Source organism: Melanerpes formicivorus, unplaced genomic scaffold (genome assembly GCF_026170545.1).
Source record: "Melanerpes formicivorus ecotype bairdi unplaced genomic scaffold, bMelFor1.0.p_v2 SCAF_4, whole genome shotgun sequence".
NCBI lineage: Eukaryota > Metazoa > Chordata > Aves > Piciformes > Picidae > Melanerpes > Melanerpes formicivorus.
This window is the reverse complement of record NW_027142356.1, coordinates 22,938,561-22,964,366: the sequence shown is the minus strand read 5'-3', so window position 1 is coordinate 22,964,366 and position 25,806 is coordinate 22,938,561. Positions and strand designations below refer to the sequence as shown.

The 25,806-nt window shown below is 38.7% G+C and overlaps 1 protein-coding gene across 9 annotated transcripts in view; it reads left to right on the top strand.

Moving 5' to 3' along the window:
- Nucleotides 1–25,806, top strand: part of ARFIP1 (ADP ribosylation factor interacting protein 1) — a 42,601-nt gene that overhangs the window by 737 nt on the left and 16,058 nt on the right. For 2 of the 9 annotated variants that reach the window (XM_068137275.1, XM_068137276.1), the window contains exons 2-6: nucleotides 2,507–2,586; nucleotides 6,644–6,745; nucleotides 17,448–17,562; nucleotides 20,296–20,391; nucleotides 21,810–21,919. In XM_068137275.1, the coding sequence (XP_067993376.1) occupies nucleotides 2,509–2,586; nucleotides 6,644–6,745; nucleotides 17,448–17,562; nucleotides 20,296–20,391; nucleotides 21,810–21,919 (501 nt within the window). In that variant the 5' untranslated portion in view covers nucleotides 2,507–2,508. Of the gene's footprint in view, nucleotides 1–2,506; nucleotides 2,587–6,643; nucleotides 6,746–17,447; nucleotides 17,563–20,295; nucleotides 20,392–20,876; nucleotides 21,023–21,809; nucleotides 21,920–25,806 lie in introns of those variants that run through there. The other 7 variants (XM_068137279.1, XM_068137277.1, XM_068137278.1 and 4 more) reach the window with 7 other exon arrangements.

Below are 25,806 nucleotides of genomic sequence, written 5' to 3'. Positions count from 1 at the left end.
GTTCCAATTTGTATTTTGCAGCTGGCTTTCTGTTCTCAAAACATGGAAACACTTTGGTGTTGTGACAAGCAGGTGTTGCATGTGATACTTAGAAACTAGAAGCAGTTCATGTGTTGCTTGTAGTAGATTTTTTGTTCAATCATTTTTAACTGAAGCCCCCTTGCAGCCTTTTATCTTGCAACCAGAATAGTTTCAGTTTCTAGTAGGTGCATTTTTATGCTTGATGATGCTGGTAACAAGAAGCCCGTTAGTGACACTAATTTGCAGTTAGTGGCTTTGTTATCAAAGTCTTGATTCTCTAGAAAAGGTAATGGAAGGATTCTTTTGTGGGGCTGAGATAGGATGTCATTTGATGACTGCAACACCAAACAACCGTCTGAATCATGTAGAAGTTGACTTACATATAGAACCATAGGATTGTTTTGGTTGAAAAAGACCTTTACAATCATCAAGTCCAATTATATATGTACACACCATTAAAATGTGAGGAATAAATAATACGGGAGAACAGTAGATTGGAAGACAAATAAAAAGAAGCTGAGGCATTATCTTGCTCAGCTGTTTTCTTCTCTTTTGGTAGAAGTTGAAACCATAATGGGAGCCCATGCTTTGGTTAATCTGGAGACTCACAGAGCATTAAAGTGTGCTGTTTTATTTATGGCAGGCAGAACTTACAATGACTAGGGTTAAATTTTTATGTGGGTTTACTGTGGTGGGAAAGGTTCTCAGTATTTCGGACCCTATGTTCTACTCTGGTGCACAGTTTGTGTGGATTTGTAGAATTACAAGTCCAGAGGGGCAGGAATGAATGAGGGCAGGGGTTTGGGCTCAAATGGGTATCAGAATATGGATCAAGCATGGGGGTTTTCCCATGTAGAACATCATACAAAAAATTTGGTGGGGAGAAGGCTGTAAAACAAATGCTGAAATAATTTGGATTTTAATTATTTGGCTATATGCAGTGCCTGCTGCATGGCTTTGTGAGATTGTTCATGCCTCTAGATAAGGTTATTTAGAGTTCCTAAGGCTATCAAGAAAATATTTTTGCTGCCTTTTTTTTTTTTCCCCACTCAGTAGTTTTATGCATCATTACCATGGTATGTAAGTTTGTATATGAGGGTACAAGCATAACTCCAGGATCATTAATATGGTCAAACTGAGGTTCAGATTGTCTTACTCGAGACTGCGCTACAAGATGAAGTTAGCTTTTTTTCTTGTTTAACGAGCAGTGCACATAAATTGAGCTTACTCTTCTACTCTATAATGAAAATGTTATCTACTGGGAAATAAGCTATTAAGCAAGAAGGTTGTTTTCAGACATGAGCAGAATTTGGACAGGACTGTGTGGGAAAACAGCACTTTGGCTCTATGGTCTTTCATATTCAAAAGAACTCTAGAAAACTAAAAAAGACATGTAAAGAAGTTGTACTTCTTTCTTAGCTACTTCAAAAGGAATTTTGCATTGGTTAGTGAAAAATCTGACTTCATTCAGTGACAGCCCTGAATAAATTGTTTTTCTGAAAACAAACTCTTACTTCACACATTTGGTTTTCCAAAGTAAAGTAATAGGTTATCCAGAGTAAAATGATCTGGGTAATTCTGTGTCTCAGCCTTTCTGTCTTTGTTTTATTTCCTTTGCCATGTGAGCTGCTTACCTTATTATTTGTTTTAACTTAAATGTTTTGTAACTTAGGAAATTGAAATACAATATAAATAGTGATCTCTATAATTTTTCTTAGTCTGGTATGTGGCTGAACAGGTAATAAAATGGTGAAAAACTTAATGAGATGAAGTCACATGATGATGCTCAGTACTGTCTGACTCTGTTTAATTTTTGATGATTGGTTGTCTCCTCCTCTCACAGATGAGTGAATTGCAGTGTCACCTGTAGTTGCCAGTTACTTGAAATCAAATTTAGGTCTTTTTTTCTTATTTAAGCTATATTAAGTAAGTAACTTATCTTTCAGGATCGCTATACTCACCAAGTTTGATTTCTTCTGCATGTGCTCAGTGCTACTGACTTGGTTCGCAGGATTTTTTTTGTTTGTTGGGCTTTTTGTAAATAAAATGAAAGGGATTCTGTTTCTAGTTAGATACAACAGACTGAACAGCTCACTAGGTTTCAGTGGTGGATTAGCAATATAAACTTGCACCATTTGTATAAAATAATGTTTTAACAAATTTCTGGTCTTTGCAGTCAGTGCGTTATTGCCGGTGACAGTAAATGACAGCTGAGGAACTTTATTTGCCTTCCTGAGTTTTACATAGCAATCTTAGCTCTCTTTGCAGGGAAGGTTGCTTTGTCTTCTGCTAGACTGCATTCCTACTCTTGGTTACATTTTGGAGAGCTAAAGACCTGGCTGTCATCAGAAGGGGGAGGCAGGGTTTTTTACTTTATCAGAACTTGTGGAAAAAAAAATGTTTTCTGAAAGCCTACTTCAGTTTCTTTAAGTGCAAATTCCAGCTCCTTTCCCATCAATTCATGCTAAACCTATTTTATTTTCAGGTATGTCAGAACACAGCAGTGAATCCACAGTACTTGATGGATCTCATCCAGCTGCAGAAGAGGTCCAGTCTGACTCTGAGGTGATTGGGTGATAGCCATATTAGTGAAAAATCAACCAATCCCAGCAACAGTTTCAGACTGCCAGAAATTCTGATATACATAGCACAATGAATTTAGTATGGGGATATGAGTTCATACACACTATCCTGAATGAGTGGAGTTGGGTTTGAGGCACTACTAAGAGCAACCTAGTTAATTCATAACAGCATTATTTCAACCAGTAGTGTATCAGTGTGATATGATATTTGTTTTGTAAGTTGAGTAGATTTAGATGTAGTAGAGTCTGGCAGGGGGGAAGTGTGAATGCTACAGAAAGAAAGGGTTGGCATTTAAAAGGCAGTAATCTTTGTGTAACTTCACTGTAACAGGACATTCTATCTGCCAATGGAGTGGTGAATCTTTTTTTATCTTGGGAGCAGATATAGCTTGTACATTCTTTGTGGAGAAGTCTGTGAATTTTAAAAATTGTGAATTAAATTTCTGAAGTCCTCAAAATATGTAGCCAGTCAAATATGTTTGACACAATTTGGTGATCATACTCACTGTTGTAGTAGAAATACTGTATGGTTTATTGGGTTAGTTTTCTGTTAGATCAGTACGTTTGCCATGAGCATGTGAGGCTGCAGGAATGTGCAGCCAGAGGTGAAGAGAAATAGCAGCTGATTTTGCCAGTAGCCTGCAGTTAGAGTAAGTATTTTGACATCCTGCACTACTCAAGTAAGTTGATGCTGTGACTGAGAGCAATCCTTCATTCTCAGTGGTTTCTTGCTGCATTATTAGCCCTCTCTTTCATAGGTACAATTGTTGGAGCTGTGTGATGAATTGTTTTGGAAAGCTGATTTGAGTGGAAAAATTACCTATCCCTTTCTTGATCAGAGGTCACCTTCTTTTAATCTGCAGTGTTTCCACAATCTTGTGTGCTGTACAAATACATTGTTCTGGCCCAGGGAAGAGTTTGGGGAATAGGGGAGGCTGATGAGGGGAAGAGTTGGAGTGAAGGGCAGAAAAAAAAGGGAAGAACTTGTTCTTGGCAGCAGTGCTAGTTTACTGTTGACTAAAATGCAGCTGGTGATTTCTTGTTATGGCTGAGCCAAATTAGCAGTTTATCCCACTTCCCTTTTTCAGTTGCTCACTTCACATATCTGGTACTTGTCTGACTGCATTGCAAACTGATTCAGTTCACTGAAACTGTGGAAAATTAACCTGGTGAAAAGGTCTGTTGCTAGGCCAGTGAGTTGAGTGTTTGCTGTGCAGTCAGGTGAGTGGCTGGGAGGTGAGGCACTGTGGCTCACAGTAGGAACTGAAAAAGCAGGGTGGTGGAAACATCCAGCTTTCAGCAATGATAAATGGTGGTTTATTTCAGATATAACATGAAACAAGTTAGCAAGTTGTGTTTTGCCTTCTCTGAACTTGATACATAGGTTTGACTTAAGTAAGGAATGCTTAAAAACGTGTGAATTTCTTCTAGATTGTCCTGGGCTTGAAAAGCTGTCCAGAGAGGCTGTTGATTTTTTGTTTTCAAATATGTATTTACTAGAGACATGTATGTGTGAGTGTGTACATCTGAATAAATGCATATGCTTGTATCCTGGTCCTGTATTAGCAATATTATTGGAGATTCTAGATAGAAAGCACCCAAGCTGGGTATTTGCTTTGCCTTTTACTAAATTTGGGGAAGTAGTTTTGTTTGTGATCCCTGTCAAGTGAAGCATATTACCCCATGGTACAGGACTTCCCTGATTTATGACAATTTGAAGAAAGAACAGCAATAGCTACGGTAGCCTATGGTAATATTTCAGCATTATGCTGGTAACTGTGACAGGACAAGCATTTTGAAAAATACCTCACTTAACTGTGTCAAGTTCACTTCCCAAGAGTCTTGTAGTTTAATCAGATGTGAGATTTAGAACAAGCTTAAGAAACTTGAACTATTGGAGAGATTTCCTGAATTAAAATAATATGGGAGGTACCTAGAACATTTGATCTTTTGGTGCTGTATAGCAACTCTGTGAGGAATTCCAAGTTGGAATCTCTGATCCTTGTGGGTTCCTTCCATTTCAAGGTACTCTATTTCTACATGCTGTTGTTTTAAAAGTATTCATAAATTAAACAAACCTTTTGGTTTGCTTCAGTATTTTCATTTGCTTGAAGTCTGAGTTTTGAGTTTGTTCTCTTGTATGAAAAATGACCCCCCCAAAAAAAAGCTGTGGGTAGTCAGTACTATATTGGAGCTTGGGCAATGTGAATATACGGCACGTGACTATTCCTCTCCAGTGCTGAAAGGATGCTGAATGAGAGGGATTGGTGGGGTAAGTTAGTGTGTTATAAAGTAACATTTGCTCAGATTTACAGCACACTTTTTTGCTGTAAATTGTTTAAAATCTGTTCTCTGTATTTAGAGTTTGTACCAAAATGTTTAGCTTCTCATTTCAGTGAAGTGTTTCTTAAAGCACCATTTTTGAAAGAGTACCTTTTAACTCAGTGTTGCTGAGTCAGTTGTAGAAAAGGTTTTGGTCCTCAAAAGTAGAAAATATATCACTTTGGATGCTACTTTATTGGTATGCAACCCCTGGATTGTAATTCATACGCGTGGTTCTTAAGTGTGGCTTGTTCTTGGCCTTTTTCTTTCTTTTCTCTGTATGGGTAAAAGGCAGAACTTACTCAGAACTTGGAGTTCCATAGAGGTGAAGTCTCAGTAGTTTATAGTCTTTGGAAGAAGTTGTGGCAACATAGCTTTGATAGTCATCAGGAGTTAGAGGAGCATGGTTATTGGAGCCCACAGGTAGCGACATAGGAGAAAGACTGGAAGGCCCTAAGGTTTACAAAGGAAATCAGGGTTACTATTGTAACTACTCCAGGTGATCCTGCTCTGGCGGGGAGGGGTTGGACTAGGTGATCTTTCAAGGTCCCTTCCAACCCCTAACATTCTGTGATTCTGTGATAAGTGAAGACCATAAGTGAAGTGGGTGATGTATTAGCAGTGGGGTGTGACAGAAGATGTTGCCAGTTAAGAAGGATGCAGGCAATCCTAAGTACCAGTAAAATTTCTGTGTTATGTGGATACTCTTTAAAAGCTACATGTGTGATTTAAGAAGCTGATGGTGCTTCGACTGGCCTCTTCCTGGGCCTTTGAAAAGAGCTGGTTCAGTTTGATTTAGGAGCTTTCGGAGAAAAAAGCACCTACTCTCAAGTACCTGTTGACAGTGTACCATGTCTTGCATAGAGAGGTGCCTGGGCTGATTTGAAGACTTAAGACAACTTTTTAATAAGTAACTGAACAAACACTGCTTTGGTGTCATGTTGATTTTTCTGCTGTTTACACTTTTTGTTGACTGATGAAGCTGTCTCAGCAGAGTTGTCAGAGGGCTAGTATTTTTGATGACTCTTAGTTTTGGGTAGTGAGCCATTCCCTCTTCAGGTGCTTGTAACTGGTGTGCATTTCTTACAGGAATGCCTCTTCCAGGTCATTCATAAAAGCAGTCATTTCCCAGTTGCATTTTGAAACTGCCTTGGATTATTGAATTGATGCTTTTAAGTTCTTGTTTCTTCATTTCACTTTACATTTTCTGCTGTGGATGAAATGAGAGTTGCATACCAGCAGTTTAGCCAGAAGGTGGCACTATATTGTGATAAAGTAAGCAGTTTTGAAGTTTGGAGTTGTTACTACTTAGAAGTTGTATACTTCTTATCATTAGCTAGTACATTTTCTTTTTTTTTTTAAAGCCAGGCTTACCTTTTTTATAGTATGAGATGTATGAACTTATTCTAAGGGTCAAGTGTACATAGAAAATATTTTGTTGGCCCCATGTCTCATTAGTGTCTGACACCTTCCCACCCCCCATATCAATGGGTTAAATTTTAGTTTTCTTTTCTTTTGGATCTTGAAGCTTTAACTTACTTTTGTCTGAGCTGTACTAACATGTTAATGTGGTTTATATGTATGATTAAATAAAAGTATACCAATAGGAGTTTGAAATAAAATCAGCAGTTATGAAACCTATATATCAAAATATTTTCATGTGGGTCACTCATTGAAAGTTTAAGACAAATGCTAACCTGTTTCTTCTTGTACTATAGGAAGGTGCAATGGCTCAAGAATCTCCCAAAAATTCTGCAGCAGAAATTCCTGTGACTAGCAATGGACAGCTGGAAGATTCTCACGAGCACAGTTTTAACAGGGTAAGGATTTTCTTGATGTTTATCAGAAATGCTAAAGTTACAATGCAATGCATAACAGGCTTCTCTTGACATAATTTTCTAGAACTTTAATGGAAGAACTTCTTTGAAGCTCAGAAATGGTTAAAGTTGACATAATAAGATTGCACATTGCAGTAACCTTTTTTGTGTAAAAGGCATGTTAGTAGTGGCAACTATTTCTGTAAAGAATTGGGTGTTCTGTAATGCATAATCAAGTGTATATGCTTCTATACTCTTGTCTCTGATCCTGGAGGATATTGATTTCATTTTGTTCTAATCTAGCAGTTTTAATCTACCACTTTTAAAATATGAGACTTAACAGGTCCTGCGATTTCAGGCTACCAAATCCTGAAATTTTTATGAAGAATTATCAAATTGTTTGTGGAAAGCTACTTCTAAGGGATAAAAAGTTTGGAGACAAGATAGCTGAAAATAAAGATAAATTGTCATGTCCCTCTTTGAAGTTGTAAACAGGAGAAAAGTAACTTTTCTTGTGTTGGAACTCAAAAATTGTTACTGTATTGCTGTATGCTACGTAGGTGAGATGTGTCAGAATCAATCTTAATTGGTGCATGTTAAAAGAAAGTTGTACTTCCATAACCATCTGTGTGCCATTTTGAAGTCTTTCCCTTAACCTTGCTACCTTTTACTATCAATTCTTCTTGTATTTGTCTGTCCAGCAGAGGGTGCTGTGGTATAGTTTATTGAATTTGGGGCTGGTTTTATTTTGCTTTTCATCTGAGGTTGACTAAACTGAAGCAGATGCTGCACATTGCAATAACTACTTTATTTGAAAGATATACTAGTAGTGTCAAACTTTTTCTGAATGTTGAAGAGTGCAAAATGCTGGGTACTCTGTAATCCACAATCAAGTCTATAAGTTTCTACTTATTGATTCTAAGTGTTGAGGATACTGATTTTTTTTAATCCAACCATTTTATAAATAAAGCAGGAAATCAAGCATTTAAATATATATTAAAATTATAATTTGAAACATGTATTTATCCTATTATAAATACGTAGAGTTGTTATAAATTAAAATGTTATTTAAGTACTTAGAAGTATGTATTTAAAAATACTAAGACATAAAATACATGATGAGAACATCATCTGACACCATTTGATTGTGATTGCGATTGCAGGCTAGTTGTTGTATAGTAAGCATGGCTGCATTAAAAAGTGTATAACTTCCAGAGGTGGAAACACATCCATATTAGAGCTCTCACTAACAAAATACTGCCTTTATTACTGGGATTTTTTTTCTGTTTCTGCTGAATTGGCCATGATTTTTGTATCAGTAGCACTGCAGTGAGGGAGGACTTTGGGTTCTTAAGATTTGTCATTCCACTAAGATCTACCAGTAACACAATGTAAAAATTAAGGTGACATTTAATAACACCAAGTTAAAACTAAATTTTGCTGAAGATGTATCTGTGTTTAAGGGGCAAAACAGGAATAAACCTTGAAGTGGTAATGAGTTTTAGTTCACGTGGAAGTAGAAAACCAGATTTACTATTTTTAAGCCTGATGACCTCGATCCTGCTGTGACTTGACTACTAAGCTATCTTTTCCTTAAATAATTGCTTCTTCAGTGTAGCACATCTAATACTTATAAATTAGTTACAATAAAAGGAACTTGTGCTGTTGTTGACTGGGTCAGAGTCCTTGTACAGACAAAATATAATCACCGTTTTCTATAGAAAGTAGAAATACCAAGGTAGTTTTTATCTGTGGACTCATATAAGATCTGAAGTAGGTGTTTTCTGGCATGGTAATTATTGTGCTGGCCTGAAGTCAACTATATTTTGAAACTTTTACAAAAATGGGTTAAACATTTGATGGAATTGCAGAAAAGTGATACAATGCAAGCATAGATTATTGTGCTGCTGTAATATTTTTTTCATAATGCTTATTCTGATGTCAATGAAGATGAAGGACATTTACAGTTTTTTCTTTTTTGAACTGTCTTGTACAAGTTAACACCTGCATGTGTTACCTAAACTCAGAATAGGTTATAATCAAGACTTCTCATAAACAAAACAAAGCAAACTCCTTGGAATTAACATCTAGGTCTGTTCACTAATGCGTTAGTCTTAAATTCTAAGGTTTAGCTTCTATTCATCTTGTTTTGTGTTTGTTACTTAGTGCTTAATGCTGTGCTTTCCCTTTTTTTCCCTTGCCAGGTAATTTTTTGTTTTATCCTAAAGCAATATGCATTGCACCACAAAATTTCGGTGCCAGGTTTTCAAGGGTCTTTACTGACTTATGATAATGACAAGGCAAGTACTGATTTTTACGAGGTTGCTTCAGAAAGGGACAAGAAAACATTGCCACTTTGTTGTATTGCTATCACAGTGCTCTATGAGAGTAGGTGACCACAGCAGAGTTTAGAGCTCTCAAACTATAACACACTGATTTCAATTACACCTTCTTGGAAAGGTGTAATTTTGCTTTCTTGTTTTCTTCTTATGATCATGGAGCCGTTCGTCTAGGTGATGTACAATTCAGATGTAAACAATGAAGCATAATTTATCCTGGGGTTTTTTGTGTGTGTGTGGTTTGGGGGTTTTTGTGTTCTACAGCTATTTTGGAGTAAACATTTGAGCAGCTTTGATAATAAGTTTTGATAGACTAAGAGGTAGTTGTATAACCTTTTTCTTCAGGACTCTTTCATTGCAAAACTAAACTTTCCTCTGGACTCACTTTCTATTTAACACCTTACCTTATCACTGAGCTGCCCAGGCATGAAAATGCATATTTATTTTCCAGCAAATGCAGTGTTTGTGCATACCCAAGCATGGGAAGTTTTTTATTTTGCAAGGCAATGCATTGCAAATGTGTTTACCTGGAAACAAGAAGTAGGGTTGCTCCTTCTTTGAAGAAAAATGCCTTTAGTTTTGCAGAACATCAGAAAGAAGAGATTGCCATAACGTCATTTCAGAAGGAAGCATATTAGCTGCAGTCATGTGGGAATGTGATGTAGCACTACTCAGTACATCTTGTTGGTTCCTTATGTTTAAGAAGAAGAAGAAACGCAGTGCTACATTCTAATTCTGTCTTGTTTGTAGTAATAAGAAATGCCTGTGGAATTCTGACAAGTTCTGTCCTGCCCATGTGACGGATGGAAACTTTTTTTTTTACTAAAAGACTGCAGCTTCAGTCGTCATTGGATGGAATGTCTAGTGTCCTTTCATTAGAAAAACGCCTGACTCTGTGCTTTTAAGCTTTCTGAGTTCCTTTTGAACTCATTTAAGGCTTAAAAATCTGGTGTATAGAACCATTTGCTGCCAATATTTGGGTATGTGTTTGTCTTAACAGAGGACTTTTCCTAATTAAACGTTTTTCTTACTGCTTTATATAAGAAAACTCAGCATGCAAAACACTTTTGCTGGTTTCTGTTCTTTGCTTGTTTCAGTTTTCCCTGAATTCTAGGAGTTTTCTTTCCAATATATTATTATAATGTGATTAGAGTAGTGATGTTTCAGTGTCACTGAGGGGACTGGAAGATAAGGACTATAGGAAAAAGTGAGGAAGTTTCTTGCTCTTATTTCAGTAACATGCTGTATAGTGTGAAAGCTTCATGGGAATAAATTTAAACAAAATGCTGTTTGGTCTGCCTGGTTTTTCAGGCAGCTGTAAGCTATTTGTTATGTTTAAACTATTGTACAAAATCTATAAAAAGTTCTTATCAGGCTGAGTTACTGAAGTTGTTCCAATTGTTTCTTTTTACTCATTATAAACTCTCTTCTCCTGGCTCTTTTTGTACTCTTAAGGGGGACAAAACTGTTATTAAGCGTGTGTATAATACCAGGAATAAACTTTAGGCTGCAAAAGATAAATAGAGTTTGTTGTGAGTCTTCCATTTGTCTTAATGGAATAATGAAAAAAGCTCTGGAATCTGATTAATCTGAGTGTCATGTTCTGTAATTTAATTGCCAGACCGCACACATAGTTAAGTTATATGCTTTTTTTTTTTTCCTTTTTCCTTAGGGAAAAAAGTCCCAGTCTTGTCATTCACGTTCTACCTGAAGCATCTTCATCTCTTAGGTTTTGCCATGTTTACTGTCATAGATAGATACTTGGGGCAATTATATTTTAGGTAACTTAGGCTAATTTAAAATCTATTTCTGCATGTCAGTTCTAGAAAACTGTTTCCTTGAGATGAAACAATTGAATAATGCCTTCAGCTCTCTTCCCATTTGTATGCTTTTGCTCAGGCCTTTAGCATGCTGAGTGGCTGAGAATGGGAATCTTTTGCATTGTTGGGGTTTTATACCTCTAGCTGTGGGTCCAAGTGAAGTTGAAGTATGAAGATACTTCTGCTAGGTGATAGTTGCATAAACATGCAATGTTTTTCAGTCTTACACAATTGAAAAATTATGAATGATGCTTGTGTATGTGTGATGTGATCTCTTAACATATCAGCAGATTTGGATGAATTCTAAAGACTTGATTTTCCTTTTGCACCTAAGAGAGGAAATCATGAGTTTGAAAGCAGATATTCTGGTTATCAAAATCTTCCTTTAGCTAGAGGAGCAACGTATAGTCAAAAAATCACTTTCTGTGTTGTAGTAATAAAACTACAAAAAAGGGAAACAACAACGAAAGTGTTGCAGCCTTTTTACAACTCTAAAATGTAAACGCTGTTATACAGTCTCCTAAATGAAGTTTTGTGCACATCATTAGAAGAGCAACAAAGTTGGTGAGGAAAGACTGAGGGAGCTGGGGTTGCTCAGCCTGGAGAAGAGGAGACTCAGGGGTGACCTTATCACTCTCTACAACTACCTGAAGGGAGGTTGTAGACAGGCGGATGATGGTCTCTTCTCCCAGGCAGCCAGTACCAGAACAAGAGGACACAGTCTCAGGCTGTGCCAGGGGAGGTTCAGGTTGGATGTTAGGAAGAAGTTCTATGCAGAAAGAGTGATTGGCCATTGGAATGGGCTGCCCAAGGAGGTGGTGGAATGGTGGTCATTGGAGGTGTTCAGGAGGAGACTTGATGGGGTGCTTGGTGCCATGGTTTAGTTGTTTAGGTGGGTTGGATTTGTTGATGGGTTGGACGCGATGATCTTGAAGGTCTCTTCCAACCTGGTTTGGTTTATTCTAAATAAATAAAGTTTATTAATTTCTTCCTCTATTTCTAAACAATCCCTTTTTGTAAATTACAGAAGGAATTAATTGGTTTGTAAACAATGAGAAGGTAGTGTTCTGATGATCATTGAATTTTTGATGACAAACCTGATCATGTATAAATCAACCAATGGCAAATTGTATACAAGGCTATCTTTCTTCAGCAGGCTATGTTTCAGTTGGTTAAGGTAGGTGTTTAAAACCAGGTTTGAATGCAGTTCTTTACATTGAACTTTGTCAATGGAAAAAATAGAAGATATCTTCAACTACTTGCCTGACTACATATACATATGTATATGTTTATGTACAAAAACCCCCAACCCTTATGTGTGTATATATACAGAATTGTATCTCTTAATAATTTTCATGATTCAAATAACTTTTTATTTAAGAGAAGGATGTTTTTCAATACTCTGGTTTATTCAACTTTGGCCCTATATTTAGCTTCAAACTGGAATTAGGTTGAGTGTACAGCAGTAGTACAGTTGTTTAAGTTTAGATACAAACATTTGTCTTTATGAAGCCCTTGTTCTGCATTTTAACCTTAAATATAGATGATTGCTTAGATCGCTATTGCAGACATGCTTAAGCAGGTTGGCTGTCTGTATTTGTTTGGCTACAGATTTAGGTGTATTTCTGAGGTGCCACATGCCAATGTGCTTTCAGGAAAAAAAAATATTTAACATATCCTTTTTGTTAAGTCAGTGCATCTTTGCAATCTATCTTTTTTCAAGTCTGCTACATTTTGAGTTAAGTTGACTTTATTAGCTTAAACCAACACATAGCAAAGGCTTTCCAGCATACCACCAACTGCAAATACTTAACATTGGTGCTTCCATTTAAGTCAGTTGCAAAGCCTGAAAACAGTGTGTATCCAATGTTGTCATATACTTAATAATTTGTCAGATCAGGTTCTGCATGTGATAGCTATTTGTTCTTCATACTGTTTATCTATTGTTACAATGCTTTGGAGACACCAATATGGCATAATCTGTTACTAAATGTGAGTGGAAGTGTAGCCATAGGAATCGTTTACTCTGATGCCAGCAACATCCTGAGTTCTCAGTGTCAACAAGATTTCTGTTGTGCTGCAGTTCATCTGTTGATAGCTCTTCCTTTTTCCTTCTCCCAGGATTTTGTCTTAAACTAAAGATAACTATCTAAATCAGTGGGAATGCGATCCAAAGCCGCTTCTTGACAGTGTGAGCAGAGGCAGTATCCTTCTTGTGCATTTGCACGCATCTGGTTTATGCATCAAGCATAAGTCAAATATGTATTGGATTAGAATTAGAATAAACCTTTATTAGAATAAACCAAACCAGGTTGGAAGAGACCTTCAAGATCATCGTGTCCAACCCATCAACCAATCCAACCCACCCAAACAGCTAACCCATGGCACCAAGCACCCCGTCAAGTCTCCTTCTGAACACCTTCAATGACGGCGACTCCACCACCTCCCCGGGCAACCCGTTCCATAGCGCAATCACTCTTTCTGTATAGAACTTCTTCCTAACATCCAACCTGAACCTCCCCTGGCGCAGCTTGAGACTGTGTCCTCTTGTTCTGGTACTGGGTGCCTGGGAGAAGAGACCATCATCAGCCTGTCTACAACCTCCCTTCAGGTAGTTGTAGAGAGTGATAAGGTCACCCCTAAGTCTCCTCTTCTCCAGGCTAAGCAGCCCCAGCTCCCTCAGCCTCTCCTCATAGGGCTTGTGTTCCAAACCCCTCACCAACTTTGTTGCTCTTCTCTGGACTCGTTCCAGCAAGTCAACATCCTTCCTAAACTGAGGGGCCCAGAACTGGACACAGTACTCGAGGTGTGGCCTAACCAGTGCAGTGTACAGGGGCAGAATGACCTCCCTGCTCCTGCTGGCCACACTGTTCTTGATGCAGGCCAGGATGCCATTGGCCCTCTTGGCTGCCTGGGCACACTGCAGGCTCATGTTAAGCCTACCATCAACCAGCACCCCCAGATCCCTCTCTGCCTGGCTGCTCTCTAGCCACTCTGACCCCAGCCTGTAGCACTGCATGGGGTTGTTGTGGCCAATGTGCAGAACCCGGCATTTGGATGTGTTAAATCTCATGCCGTTGGATTCTGCCCATCTGTCCAGCCTGTCCAGGTCTCTCTGCAGAGCCTCTCTACCCTCCAGCAGATCAACTCTTGCCCCCAGCTTGGTGTCGTCAGCAAATTTACTGATGATGGACTCAATGCCCTCATCCAGATCATCAATAAAGATGTTAAAGAGCACAGGGCCCAGCACTGATCCTTGGGGCACACCACTAGTGACTGGTTGCCAGCTGGATGTGGCACCATTCACCACCACTCTCTGGGCTCGGCCCTCCAGCCAGTTCCTAACCCATCGCAGTGTGCTCCCGTCCAAGCCATGGGCTGACAGCTTGGCCAGCAGTTTGCTATGGGGGACGGTGTCAAAGGCCTTGCTGAGGTCCAGGTAGACTACATCAACAGGCCTCCCCACATCCACCAGGCGGGTCACCTGATCATAGAAGGAGATCAGGTTGGTCAGGCAGGACCTGCCCTTCCTAAATCCATGCTGGCTAGGCCTGATCCCTTGGCCATCCTGTAAGTGTTGTGTTATTGAACTCAGGATGACCTGTTCCATGATCTTGCCTGGCACTGAGGTCAGGCTGACAGGCCTGTAATTCCCTGGCTCATCCAACCGGCCCTTCTTATGGATGGGCACCACGTTGGCCAGCTTCCAGTCCTCTGGGACCTCGCCAGTGAGCCAGGACTGCTGGAAAATTATGGAGAGTGGCTTGGCCAGCTCATCTGCCAGCTCTCTCAGCACCCTAGGATGAATCCCATCTGGTCCCATGGACTTGTGGGGATCCAAGCTGCTAAGGAGAGTTCCAACTACCGCCTCATGGAACATAGGGAAACTGTGCAGCTCCCTGGCTCCTTCTGCTAGCTCTGCAGACCAGCTGTCAGGAAGACGTTCTGCCCTTCTAGTAAAAATTGAGGCAAAGAAGGTGTTAAGTATCTCTGCCTTTTCCTTATCCTTGGTTACAATGTTCCCCTCCGTATCCACCAAGGAGTGGAGGTTTTCCTTCCCCTTCCTCTTACTATTAATGTATTTATAGAAGGACTTTTTGTTGTCCTTCACAGTAGAGGCCAGTTTAAGTTCCAAGTGTGCTTTTGCCTCCCTAATTCTCTTCCTACAAGACCTAGCAACATCCTTAAACATTCTGTGGGTTGCCTCCCCTCGCTTCCAAAGGTGATACACCCTCTTTTTTTCCCTCAGTTCCATTAAAAGTTCATGAACCATCCAGGCTGGCCGTCTGCCCCGGCGGCTCATCTTCTGGCACATTGGCACAGCCTGTCCCTGAGCCTTCAACAATTCTTCATTGAAGTAGGTCCAGCTCTCCTGGACCCCTTTGTTTTTAAGGACTTTATCCCAAGGAACCCTCTGAATTAGTTCCTTGAGTAACCCAAAGTCTGCCCTCCGGAAGTCCAGAGTGGAGGTCTTCTTGCCGCCCCTCTTGGCTTGACCAAAAACCGAGAATTCAATTATCTCGTGGTCACTGGACCCCAAACACCCTCCAACCACCACATCACCCACCAGTCCTTCCCTGTTGGTGAAGAGGAGGTCAAGCATAGCCTTGCCCCTGGTAGGCTCTCGCAGCACCTGGGATAAGAAGCTGTCCTCCATGCATTCTAAAAACCTTCTAGACTGTCTCCTCTCTGCCGTGTTGAGTTCCCAGCAGATGTCAGGCAGGTTGAAGTCACCCATGAGAACAAGGTCCGGAGATCTTGAGACAGCCCTAAGCTGCCTATAGAATGCTTCGTCAACATCTTCCTCCTGGTTGGGTGGTCTATAACAGACTCCAACCAGGGTGTCTGCCCTGCTGGTCTTCCCTCTAATTCTTATCCACAAGCATTCAACCCGATCATCCCTAATCTCCATCTCAATGGCATCTAGTGTCTTTCTGATGTACAGGGCCACCCCTCCACCCCTTCTTCCTCGCCTGTCTCTCCTGAAGAGCTTGTAACCGTCAATTGCAGCGCTCCAGTCATGTGAGTCGTCCCACCACGTCTCTGTGATGGCAACTATATCATAATTTTCCTGCTGCATCAAGGCTTCCAGCTCCTCCTGTTTGTTACCCATGCTTCGTGCATTAGTGTACATGCACTTCAGCTGGGTTGCTGGTTTCACCTCCAACTCTAGCTTGTCGCCCCCAGACTCTTGTCTGAGAGGACTCTCTTCAGCCCCTTCCCCCTTCGAAACTAGTTTAAAGCCCTGTCTATGAGACCCGCCAATTCCCTACCCAGGATTTTTTTATCTTTGGGGGACAGTCCGTTCTCATATACAGTGATCTTTCATATACAGTGATCTTTTAGAGATTGCTTTTTGTTTGTAATTATATGCATTGCGTAGATCATAAATAGTTTCTGCACATATCCAGACACCAACATCTTAAAGCTATGTATAGTTGTTCTCTGCAAGTTTCACTGTTGTTTCTCTCTATTTTCTCTTCTGCCACTCTGAGGAAGCAGAGGATGTGTAAAAGTCCCTACTCCAGAAACTGACAGTTTTCTGATGTCTTGATACTTAATTTTTTAGAAGCACGTTTTTTACCTTTTTGCATTTACTTCCAGAGGAGCTTTTCACTAACTTGTTACTTAGGCAAATTAGTGGTTTTAAATTGCTTTGAATATCTGAATATTTTTTTTTAGGCGCTAAATATATTCTCTTAACATCAGAGGCTGAAACTTAAGTCATATAGTTGGAATCAACAGGGCAGAAAACCTTTGATAGCTGTTTGTAGAGGTCAGTAAAATAGCAGAAATGGGCAGTAACTATGTGAATTATAGTGTATGAAGTCCTGGTTCAGTAACAGGCTTCCACTGGGTTTCTGTGGAGACTTCAGTTGATGAAAGTTGGTTGTAGCAGTTGAACTAGCTCTCAAACAAGCTCATCTCAGGCAATTTTAAGTCAATTAATTTCAAAAACATACAAGCTGTTGCAGTAGTGCTTGAGTGTTTCATCCATGCCAAATATCAAAGAGATTTTCTGTGCAATTTGTGGAAATTAAGAATGCTGTGGATTTGAATTTTGAGACTATTTCTTGCTTAATCTTTTTTTAGCCTTAACATTCTCATAGTTGCGTCCACGTTTTTGGTTTGTAAAATAGTGTCTGCTCGTGGTGTCAGGTCATCTATATGCCTGACAGTTTTTAACTGGAAATATTACTAAACTCATGTGGGTGGTTGTAGCAGCCTCGGACCACATCGCATGATGATGTAGGCCACAGTTTTGGAAACTGCTGCTCTAAGAGACGGCATCCTAGTCCATTAATATAAAAAAAAAGTAGAATAAATACACAGGCTATACTTCCAGTGTTTCTTACTCATTTGTGTTTTATTTGTGCATCAGAGTAGAATGCTTTGACACCAATGAAGATATTCCAGGCTAAAAGCAGAATTGCTTGTCTGGGAACTGTTGAAACTGCATTATAATCCCTTTGAGACACTTTTATCTTCTCTTTTTAAACATTAACTTTTCATTTTTATTCTTTCCTTTTTTTTTTTTTTTTTAAGGACTTGAAACGTTCTTTACCAGTTGGACTGGGACTTTCTGAAACCAAAATAACATCTCATGGCTTTGACAGCACCAAAGAGGGAGTTGTTGAGGCGGGACCATTTCCAGGTAAAGGTAATTGCTTCCCCGCCCCCCCCCCCCCCCCCCCGTTTCTTAATTTCAGCTCTTCAGGGATTTCCATCTGGTCAGGAACACAGTGTTCTGTATCTGCTTTGGTGTCAGTGTACACATTGGGATATGCATTAGCAACAACCCGTTCCTCTTCTCTGGCAGCTGGCTTGTTAAAGTATATGCCGCACTTGTAGCATCTGTCAGGGGACTAGAGGAAACTACTTACTGTTAAACTGATCTGCATTTAGAGGAAAGTAAGTCCTTGAGCACCTTGAAATAACGTGAGGCTGAAGAGTTTTACATTGCATTGAAGTTTAATATTGCAGGTATTGTCCTGATGTGAAACATAACTAGGGGGTTGTTTATTTCTTGATACTATTATAGCATTGAACTGTTTCTTGATAACTCAGTTACCTGGAGCAAATGAATGGGTGGGATTCTCCTTTGTTGCCCCTGAGACTCATCTCTCTTTGCTTATAGCACGTACATTAAGGTACTGTCAGGAGTCATAATGCTGTGGATCTTTTTCTTCAGATGATACCTAATGAAAAAGTGTTTGTTCTCATATTTTCTCAGGCCAGAGTTGCCATTGTTCATAGCGGAAGGATTTCAGTAAATTGTTAATTCATTCACTGTGTAAATATTAATGTATGTTTTAGAGGATCTAAGCTAGTATTAAAACAGTGAGAAATACAAAGTGATAAACTGGCCTGTAATGTCAGTGTTTCCTATCTGTCTATAAACAAGAATGCCACAATATAGTATGTGAAAGTGATATTTTCATTAATTATGTAGCTTTGACAGTTTCTGAATTGGAAAGGTTTGACATAATCTCAGATGAGCAGCTGTGAAACTGTCTCTTTGTAGTCATATATTTAATTTACATTTTGCTTCATTTCCTGTTTAGTAAAACTCTGTGCTTATGAAAACAGTTATTTGCATGCTGTACTTTACATATATTACAAAGTAAATGGTGTGGGTTTTTTGGGTCTTTGAAATTAGCAAAATACCTAGCTAAGAACTGGGCAGATGGCAAACTGCTCATCGTTCTGTATTCTATTAGCAGGATAACTGTTGCAGCTGTTAAGTGCATTAGTCTGCAAGGGAATTAGTGTCCTAAGACACTGTTTCAAGCCACAGTAGTATGTCTGAAATACAAATGTTCTGTAGAAAATTATGTACACAAATGCTGAGCTTTGGACATGTGATTTTTAAGGCTTCGTGCACTGCAGTTTTTTTCTAAGGATATTTTCTTCAGATTTTCCTTGATATGCTGACCAAATGTGTGTGTGAGAGAAAAGAGGTGGTTGGAACTACTACACCTTATGAAACTATGGATAAAAGTAGAATAATTGCCCTATTTCTAAAAATTCTGTTTTCTGTTTCAGTGCCCTTATTAGGGCTTCAATTTTTGAATGCAAAGTAGACAAACACTGGAGGAGGGAAGGGTTTTTGGGATTTGAGTGATGCTGAATGATGAAGCCTGCGTAAGGCTGCATTAATACTGTGTCAAATGATAAGGAATTTATTTTTTTATTAAGCTGCTTGTCTTGGCTCGCTTGCTGAAGTGATTCAGTCTTCAGGCCTTTAGCAGGATCTTGCAGTCAAACTTTCATGCCTGGCTGAATCCATTTGCAGCTCTTATGCAATGTATCGCTACAGAAGGGCAAGTGAGCTTTCAATCTCATCTTCTCTTTGCCATTGGACCCAAAGCATCGAATTAATGTACCCCATGAGCTTTGTAGTAAGTTCAAAAAGCAGAAATTAGTTGTTAATTCAGTTACATTGTTTGATGATTTTAGTGTTCCAGAGAACTAGATTTTGTGGAAAATATTAAAATTTAGTTTCAATTTCCTTTCCCTCCCAGCACAATCAGTCCTGAAATATATATCAGAATTTTTCAGCAACAGCAATAATAAGGTGTCACACCTCCCCCAATATGATGGATACTCATCATTACAGAGGAAAAAACTAGTTTGTTTGCGTTTTAAATCCTGAAAATTTCATAAGAATGCCACTTTAAATGATATGAAAAAGGGGGTAAAGCTCTGGAAAGCATAATTGTAAACCAGCTTAGAGAACACAGATGACAAAGCTCATTTAAACTTGAGTTTGTTGTGGTTGTTTGTGGTTTTTTTTTTTAAGAGAAAAAGCAAGTGCTGTAAAATCTTTCTTTTGGGGTGGAGCCTGCACACCTTAACAGCTAATGGTTTGTATGATCTTCAGGACAGCTTATTGCTGAATGTTTACACAGACTTAAGAGCAGATGTTAATCAAGTATATCTGAAACTGGCACAGATTTCAGAGCTTACTTCACTCCTTACTGCTGTGAATACCATTCAGTGACAGTGCAGAATGAAATTTACTTGGACCTGAAAAAAGAGGTTTCACCTGTGGAAGCCGTGCATAACAATCTTTCACAGCATTTTCTCTTGATAGTATCTATTTCACTGTTGAAGTTGTCAGTTGTATTTTGATTAGTCTTACTGGAAGGAAAAAAAAAGAAGGTGGTTTGGCATCACAACCTAGAGAAAAAGATTAAATAATGAAAACTTGGAGTAGCTCACATGAACAGCTGCATCTCTTAAAGCATTTCCATCAGAAATTCCAGCAACTTTTCCATGAATGCTTCTATTTAGAGTGTTGCTTTGTTTTAAAAAAACACTGTATAAAAGCACATATTGGCTTCTAAGGGAAGATGATGAATTTTCATGGTTAAATGTGTCACCTTTTCAGGTTCCTCAGCATCAACCAAATCATCTGTTATATCTCCTAGCAGTGCAGCAGCTAGCAGACTGGCTGGACAAGGTTGTGATTTAATTATTCCCACAGGTATCATAGCACTGAATGGATAACGCCCTTGTCTTCGCTGACACTGTACTAACTCCTCCATGTCTCTAATAATTTGATTTATTGTTAGGTGGCAGTGCAATTTCTGGGGCTTTTTGGTGGCTCTCATTTCTGGCTCTTAACAGTTCACAAAGTAACCTGTGCTTTCCTTTCTGTATGCTGCATTTTGCTCCATAAAATTTTAAGAAATAGTTGCCAGATATCGTTAATAACAAGCAGTAGCTAAAATGGGAGTAACCAAAATCTTTTATTTAGGATGAAGTTAAAACTTTTGGCTTCTTTTGCAAAATGATGGCATATTCTAGCAGCATAGATTATGAGGTGGCCATTAGGAATTCACAACACCCAAACTAGGCTTTGCCACTTGACTCATTCTGTGCCTGTGGGTAAATTACTTAACATCTTTGTCTGTTTCCTCCTATATAAAAGGAGAAAATCTACTTGGTTACCTCATAAGGGTGTTGAGCGGATTAATTACCAAATGTTTGCACAGCATTTTGAAGATGTAAAGAACACAGCAGAGCTTGGTGCTAAAGGAGTATCTTGAGGCATCTGCATAGACTTTTTTCCCAAAACTTACCTACATAAATAACCTGGTAATGCGAAAGTGCCTGTAAGTAGCAGTAGAAACAGGAGTAGCTGAATAAATGTTGCTTTAAAAGTGGTAGTGCTTTGCATTTTTTACTGTTTGGGACACTAGGAAATGTTTTTTGCAAAATTAAAACTTGGAATCCACATGATATCCCATTCTAGCTTGAAAATGCTAAGTATTAGCAATTAATGCATGATGATTTGCCCTAGATACTTAATTTGTTCATTAAATCTTTCTTACTTGCTCTTGTGGCTTGTAATTATTTCTAATAAAATGAGCTAATAATGCTGAAATAATTTAAATATTGGCTGAACATATCTTCTGGAAAGGATGACCTTCATTGGAAAAGATAAAAAGAAATCTTGTTTGAAGTATAGTCATTGTACTGTGACACCAGTTTTTATGTGCTGATAATTTTCATTCGCTGATCACAGGCTTCAGCCAGACTTTTACATTGGCTAAATCCAAGAGAGCATTCACTTCTTGGATTTTTAAAACACACATTAAGGAAAAAACATGTCTTAAAACCTGTTTAAGGTTGATTAGTAAAATTGTGTGTTCAGGTAAGATTTATTCAGCCTACTACTACATGAAATACTGAGATACATACACACTTTGTATTCATTTTAAATTGATTCTTTCTTTCTGGAATGTATTTTGAAAATCTGCTTATTCATCTTAAGTTCTCCCTAAGAGTTGCCTTGCTCTGATTCTTCATCTGCAGTTGCACAGATTTTCCATACCTGCTATTAATCCCTTAAAACAAAAAAACCCAAGGCCTTGAAGATTTGCTTTGTGTCTGACACAGGGGGCAGAGTGCAGCAGAAGAGTGGACCTGTTGTGTTAGCAGATGAAGTGAAAAACCCAGCAATGGAGAAACTGGAATTGGTGAGAAAATGGAGCCTAAACACCTACAAGGTATGCAAGCATGTATATGTATTCTAGAAACTTGCTACTAGGTTGGCCTGAAGTTTTCAAAGCATTTTACTACTGTGTGAAAGGAACCTGTTGCAATGAGGGTCACAGAGGGTAACAAAGAAGGCATGGGGAAGAATTAGTTTTCTTTCAAGTGTGTCATTCTTTGTAAGCTTTTTAAAGTCCCTGATTTAGCGAAGTGTAGACTGTTCCATTTCTCATGGCCTCTTCAAAATGCAGAATGTACACATTTCAGCACTAATGCTTTTAATTAAATCTTTTTGCTAACTTTGACTTGAGTGCTGACACAATGAATTCTTTAGTTAACAGGGGAAATGTCAGGCCCATCTAGAAGTTCCATACTTATTAATCACTACTGTGATGTTTTTGCTCTATCTTGGGCGATTGTTTATTCTGAATGTTGGAACTGTTGCTTCCATTCCTATGTCATCACGCTCATCATACTGTTGTATGGTGCTCCTTTGTGATCAATTCCAATTTGATAAAGTAATGACAAAAGAATAAAGAAAATAGTATGTAAAGCACACCAGTTTCCAGAAGCAACTCTCATTAAAGAGTTGTAGGATAAGGAACAATTTTTCTGGGAATCCATTACTGTCAGGTGTTTTAAACAAATGTCTGCAACTCAAATGACAAAGATGCAGACAGGTGGGTTGTACATCAGTGAGATCTACATGAGACCATGAAGAAATCTGGAAAAACTTCCCCTGTAAAGTACAGAGTTCCCTCCAGAGTTCTTAAGTCCAGATAAGGACTTCCTCCCTAATGAGGAGGGGAAGCAAGGTTTCAGACATTCTGCAGTAAGTGCTTATGCTGTTCTTTCTGTTTTAATCAGAAGTTTGTATCTCTTTTGTGCCTAATTAAATGACTTCTAGAATTTTTACTTTTAATATAAATTTTATAGCATCTGCAGAAGTCTTGTCAGCTATTCCTGGAATGCATGGTGGTCCAATCAGAATACATGCAATTTAGCTGAGGTCCCTTAAAATTATCTGTTTAAGAAACATTGACTCTTGAGATTTTATCTGCTATACCACAACTACATAGAAAACTTGACCTTATTCTCTCTTTTTGGTGCCTTGATTCAGAAGACAAAACAAATTCCCATGACTTAATCAGAAACTCACTTTCATGAAGTAACAGCCAGAGGACTAGTGAGAAATACTAGGAAAAGTGATCTCAGATCCTTGATTAGAACATTATTACTTTGGCAGTAGACTTTGCAAAGCCTGGGTTTTTAGATCTCTTTCTTGGCTTAAACCTCCCTCTTGCTGAAATTCCACCAGTTAGGGTGTAGTAAACAGATTGGCACTTTCAGAAAACTAAATCTGTTTTTATTCTTTCAATCTATGAGCTTGACGTTGTTTCATGGATATTCCTAAGGAGATGGGTCACTTACTGTCTTTCTAGAACCCTGTACTACTTGTATGGCTTTTTTTTTTTTTGAGGAATAGGATAGTTCAAAGAGAGCTTATGAATTCATTTTGAGCTTGAGGGAGCATTAATCAAATGTCTCTGAAAATACTTTATACATAGGCTACATACGAAAAGCACCTCTTACTTGATTCATCACAACATTTCAGGTAGTAGACATACTGGCTTGCTTTGGTTCCCATTAGAATGGTTGTGGGAAGAACTCTCTTCCTTATGTTGTAAGAGCTAACTGATCATAGGTTAGAAGATGCAGAAATAAAGGACAGGAATAAGTGGTTAGTGAAGGGAATGCAGCAGTTAAATCTGAGCTGAAATCCATGCTATTGAATGTACCAGGCATTAATCTGTGAGTGGAGTTGGTGGTGAAACTTCCTACTAGGAGGTTCTTAAAGAATCTGGTATGAGCAGTACCTCTGTCACAGCATCTGTATTAGTTGTGAAATCCAATTATTATTGAATGTGTTCAAAAGCCATACCCATCTGCGCAGAGATGGTTAAGTATGCCTTCATAAACTCGGAGTACCTTGCTTCAGTATACCGGTTCAATATACCTGTTCTGCAAGCTATAATTTGCACATTTTGCCTTGTGTGGCACCTTTGTGAGGAGCACAGTCTTATTGAGAGTTCTAATCTTTATAGATACTTGTTTTGGAACAATGCAAAATGAAATTCATGTGTGGCATTTTCTGTTAACTGGTGAGAATATATAGCAACTTGTGTGTCTGTACTAGTGCACTTAGAACCATAGTAAATCAAAATAGCTAAATGCATCTTCTTTCTCAGTTCTTGTTCAGCTGTAGCTACATCTCAGTTTAACAAAGTATGCAGTGTCTTTCCAGTGAGTAGCTTTTCCTTGCTTATTGCTGCTGGGGCTTTTAGATGTCTTACTATAACTTCTGAAGCAAATACTCCTTGTTTGAAAAGATACATTCCTTTGTAATTTATTCTTGCTTCCAAACATATGGGTGGGGGGGAAGAGGGTTTGTGGTTTATTGGGGTTTTTTTATAAATAGCCAGTCTATAATTCCATAGTTCCCAGTGAAATGCTTACTTAACACTCTGATCACGCTCATCACCAATATGTATCTGGCAGTTTCCTTGCATACTAGCAACATTATATTCTGTGTTGGTATGGTTTGTTATGCTCTCTCAAATTTCTCATTCTTAACAGACATATGTCTCCTAGATTAGCTGTGGTCTGTCTTGTTAATTGGTTGAATCTAATTAAGCAACCCAAAGAGTCTGTAACTTCCAATCTAAACCTTCTGAGTTATGACCATCTTGTTCTACCTTGTCATTCTTGGTTTTTTTCTGTGTTTGTCTATTAAATGTGGAAAGGACATAAAAGTTCTGGCAGGTTAAGTGGTATCTCCTTTGGACATAAGTAAAGACTAGATTAAACTAAAGTAGCTGAATTTGGAACCCCTGGGAAATCCAGTGCTGTTGTGTATTTGGGAATGTGATACAAGGTAAGTTTGGGGATTGTTTCACCTAACTCAATAGCAGCTTTGTGCTTAGATTAAGGTCCTTTGGAGTGGTTGTGGGCTTGACAATTACCTTTGTGTCCTTTAAATTCTGTTTCTAGCAGTAATTCTTCGTACATGTAACTTGGTTATCTCTTCAACTCTTGGGACCGTGGATGAACTTGAAGTTATTTACTAAAACAGCAAATTGTTCTTGCTTTCTGTGGAGGAAGTTGTATTGTTTTGATACCCATGTGTTTGCAAATGGCTTCTTCTTTGTCTCAGTCAAGGGAAAGTCCAGTGTGTATCTTGGGAGGCTCACTGCCAAGTTGGGCACAAATCTTTCAGAGAAGGTGCCACAGAAAAATGGAATGTGGTAGCAGCCTGAGCTGTCACAGTCAGTGCCTGGCTGAAAGTGCCTGTAGCTTTTTCAGTTTTCTGCTCACTGTTTTAATGAACTGCAAATGTTCTGAATTTGACTTGCGACAGAAAAAAATAAGCCTGAGGCAGCCAGCTCCATTTTGTAGATGCATAAATAATGAGAAATGCATTTTAATAGTTCTACATCTTCCTCAGTAAGAGTTCCTAGTTTCCCAGTCAGCTTTAAAATAGCATCCTGAAAACCACCGCATCTTTACCTTTTCCTTCCCCATCACCCTCCCTAAAAACCCCAAACAAATAACAAAAATACAATGAACCAACCAACCAACCAAAAAAAAACCCCGAACCTAAAAAGCAAAATAACATTCTTTTGAAGAGAAAATAACATGGATGATCTGAAATTGGATGCTTGGTAGATAGAGAACCCAAAGATCACTAACTGCTCTTATGTAGAACTAGTAATACTCCCATTAACTGTTTCATGCAGTGGGCTAAATTGCGTCTTCTAATTTAATGAGATTCACCAAACCTTAAAAGAGATAAGTTTTCTTTTACTTGAGAAACAATTAGTTATGCTCTTGATTTGCTCAC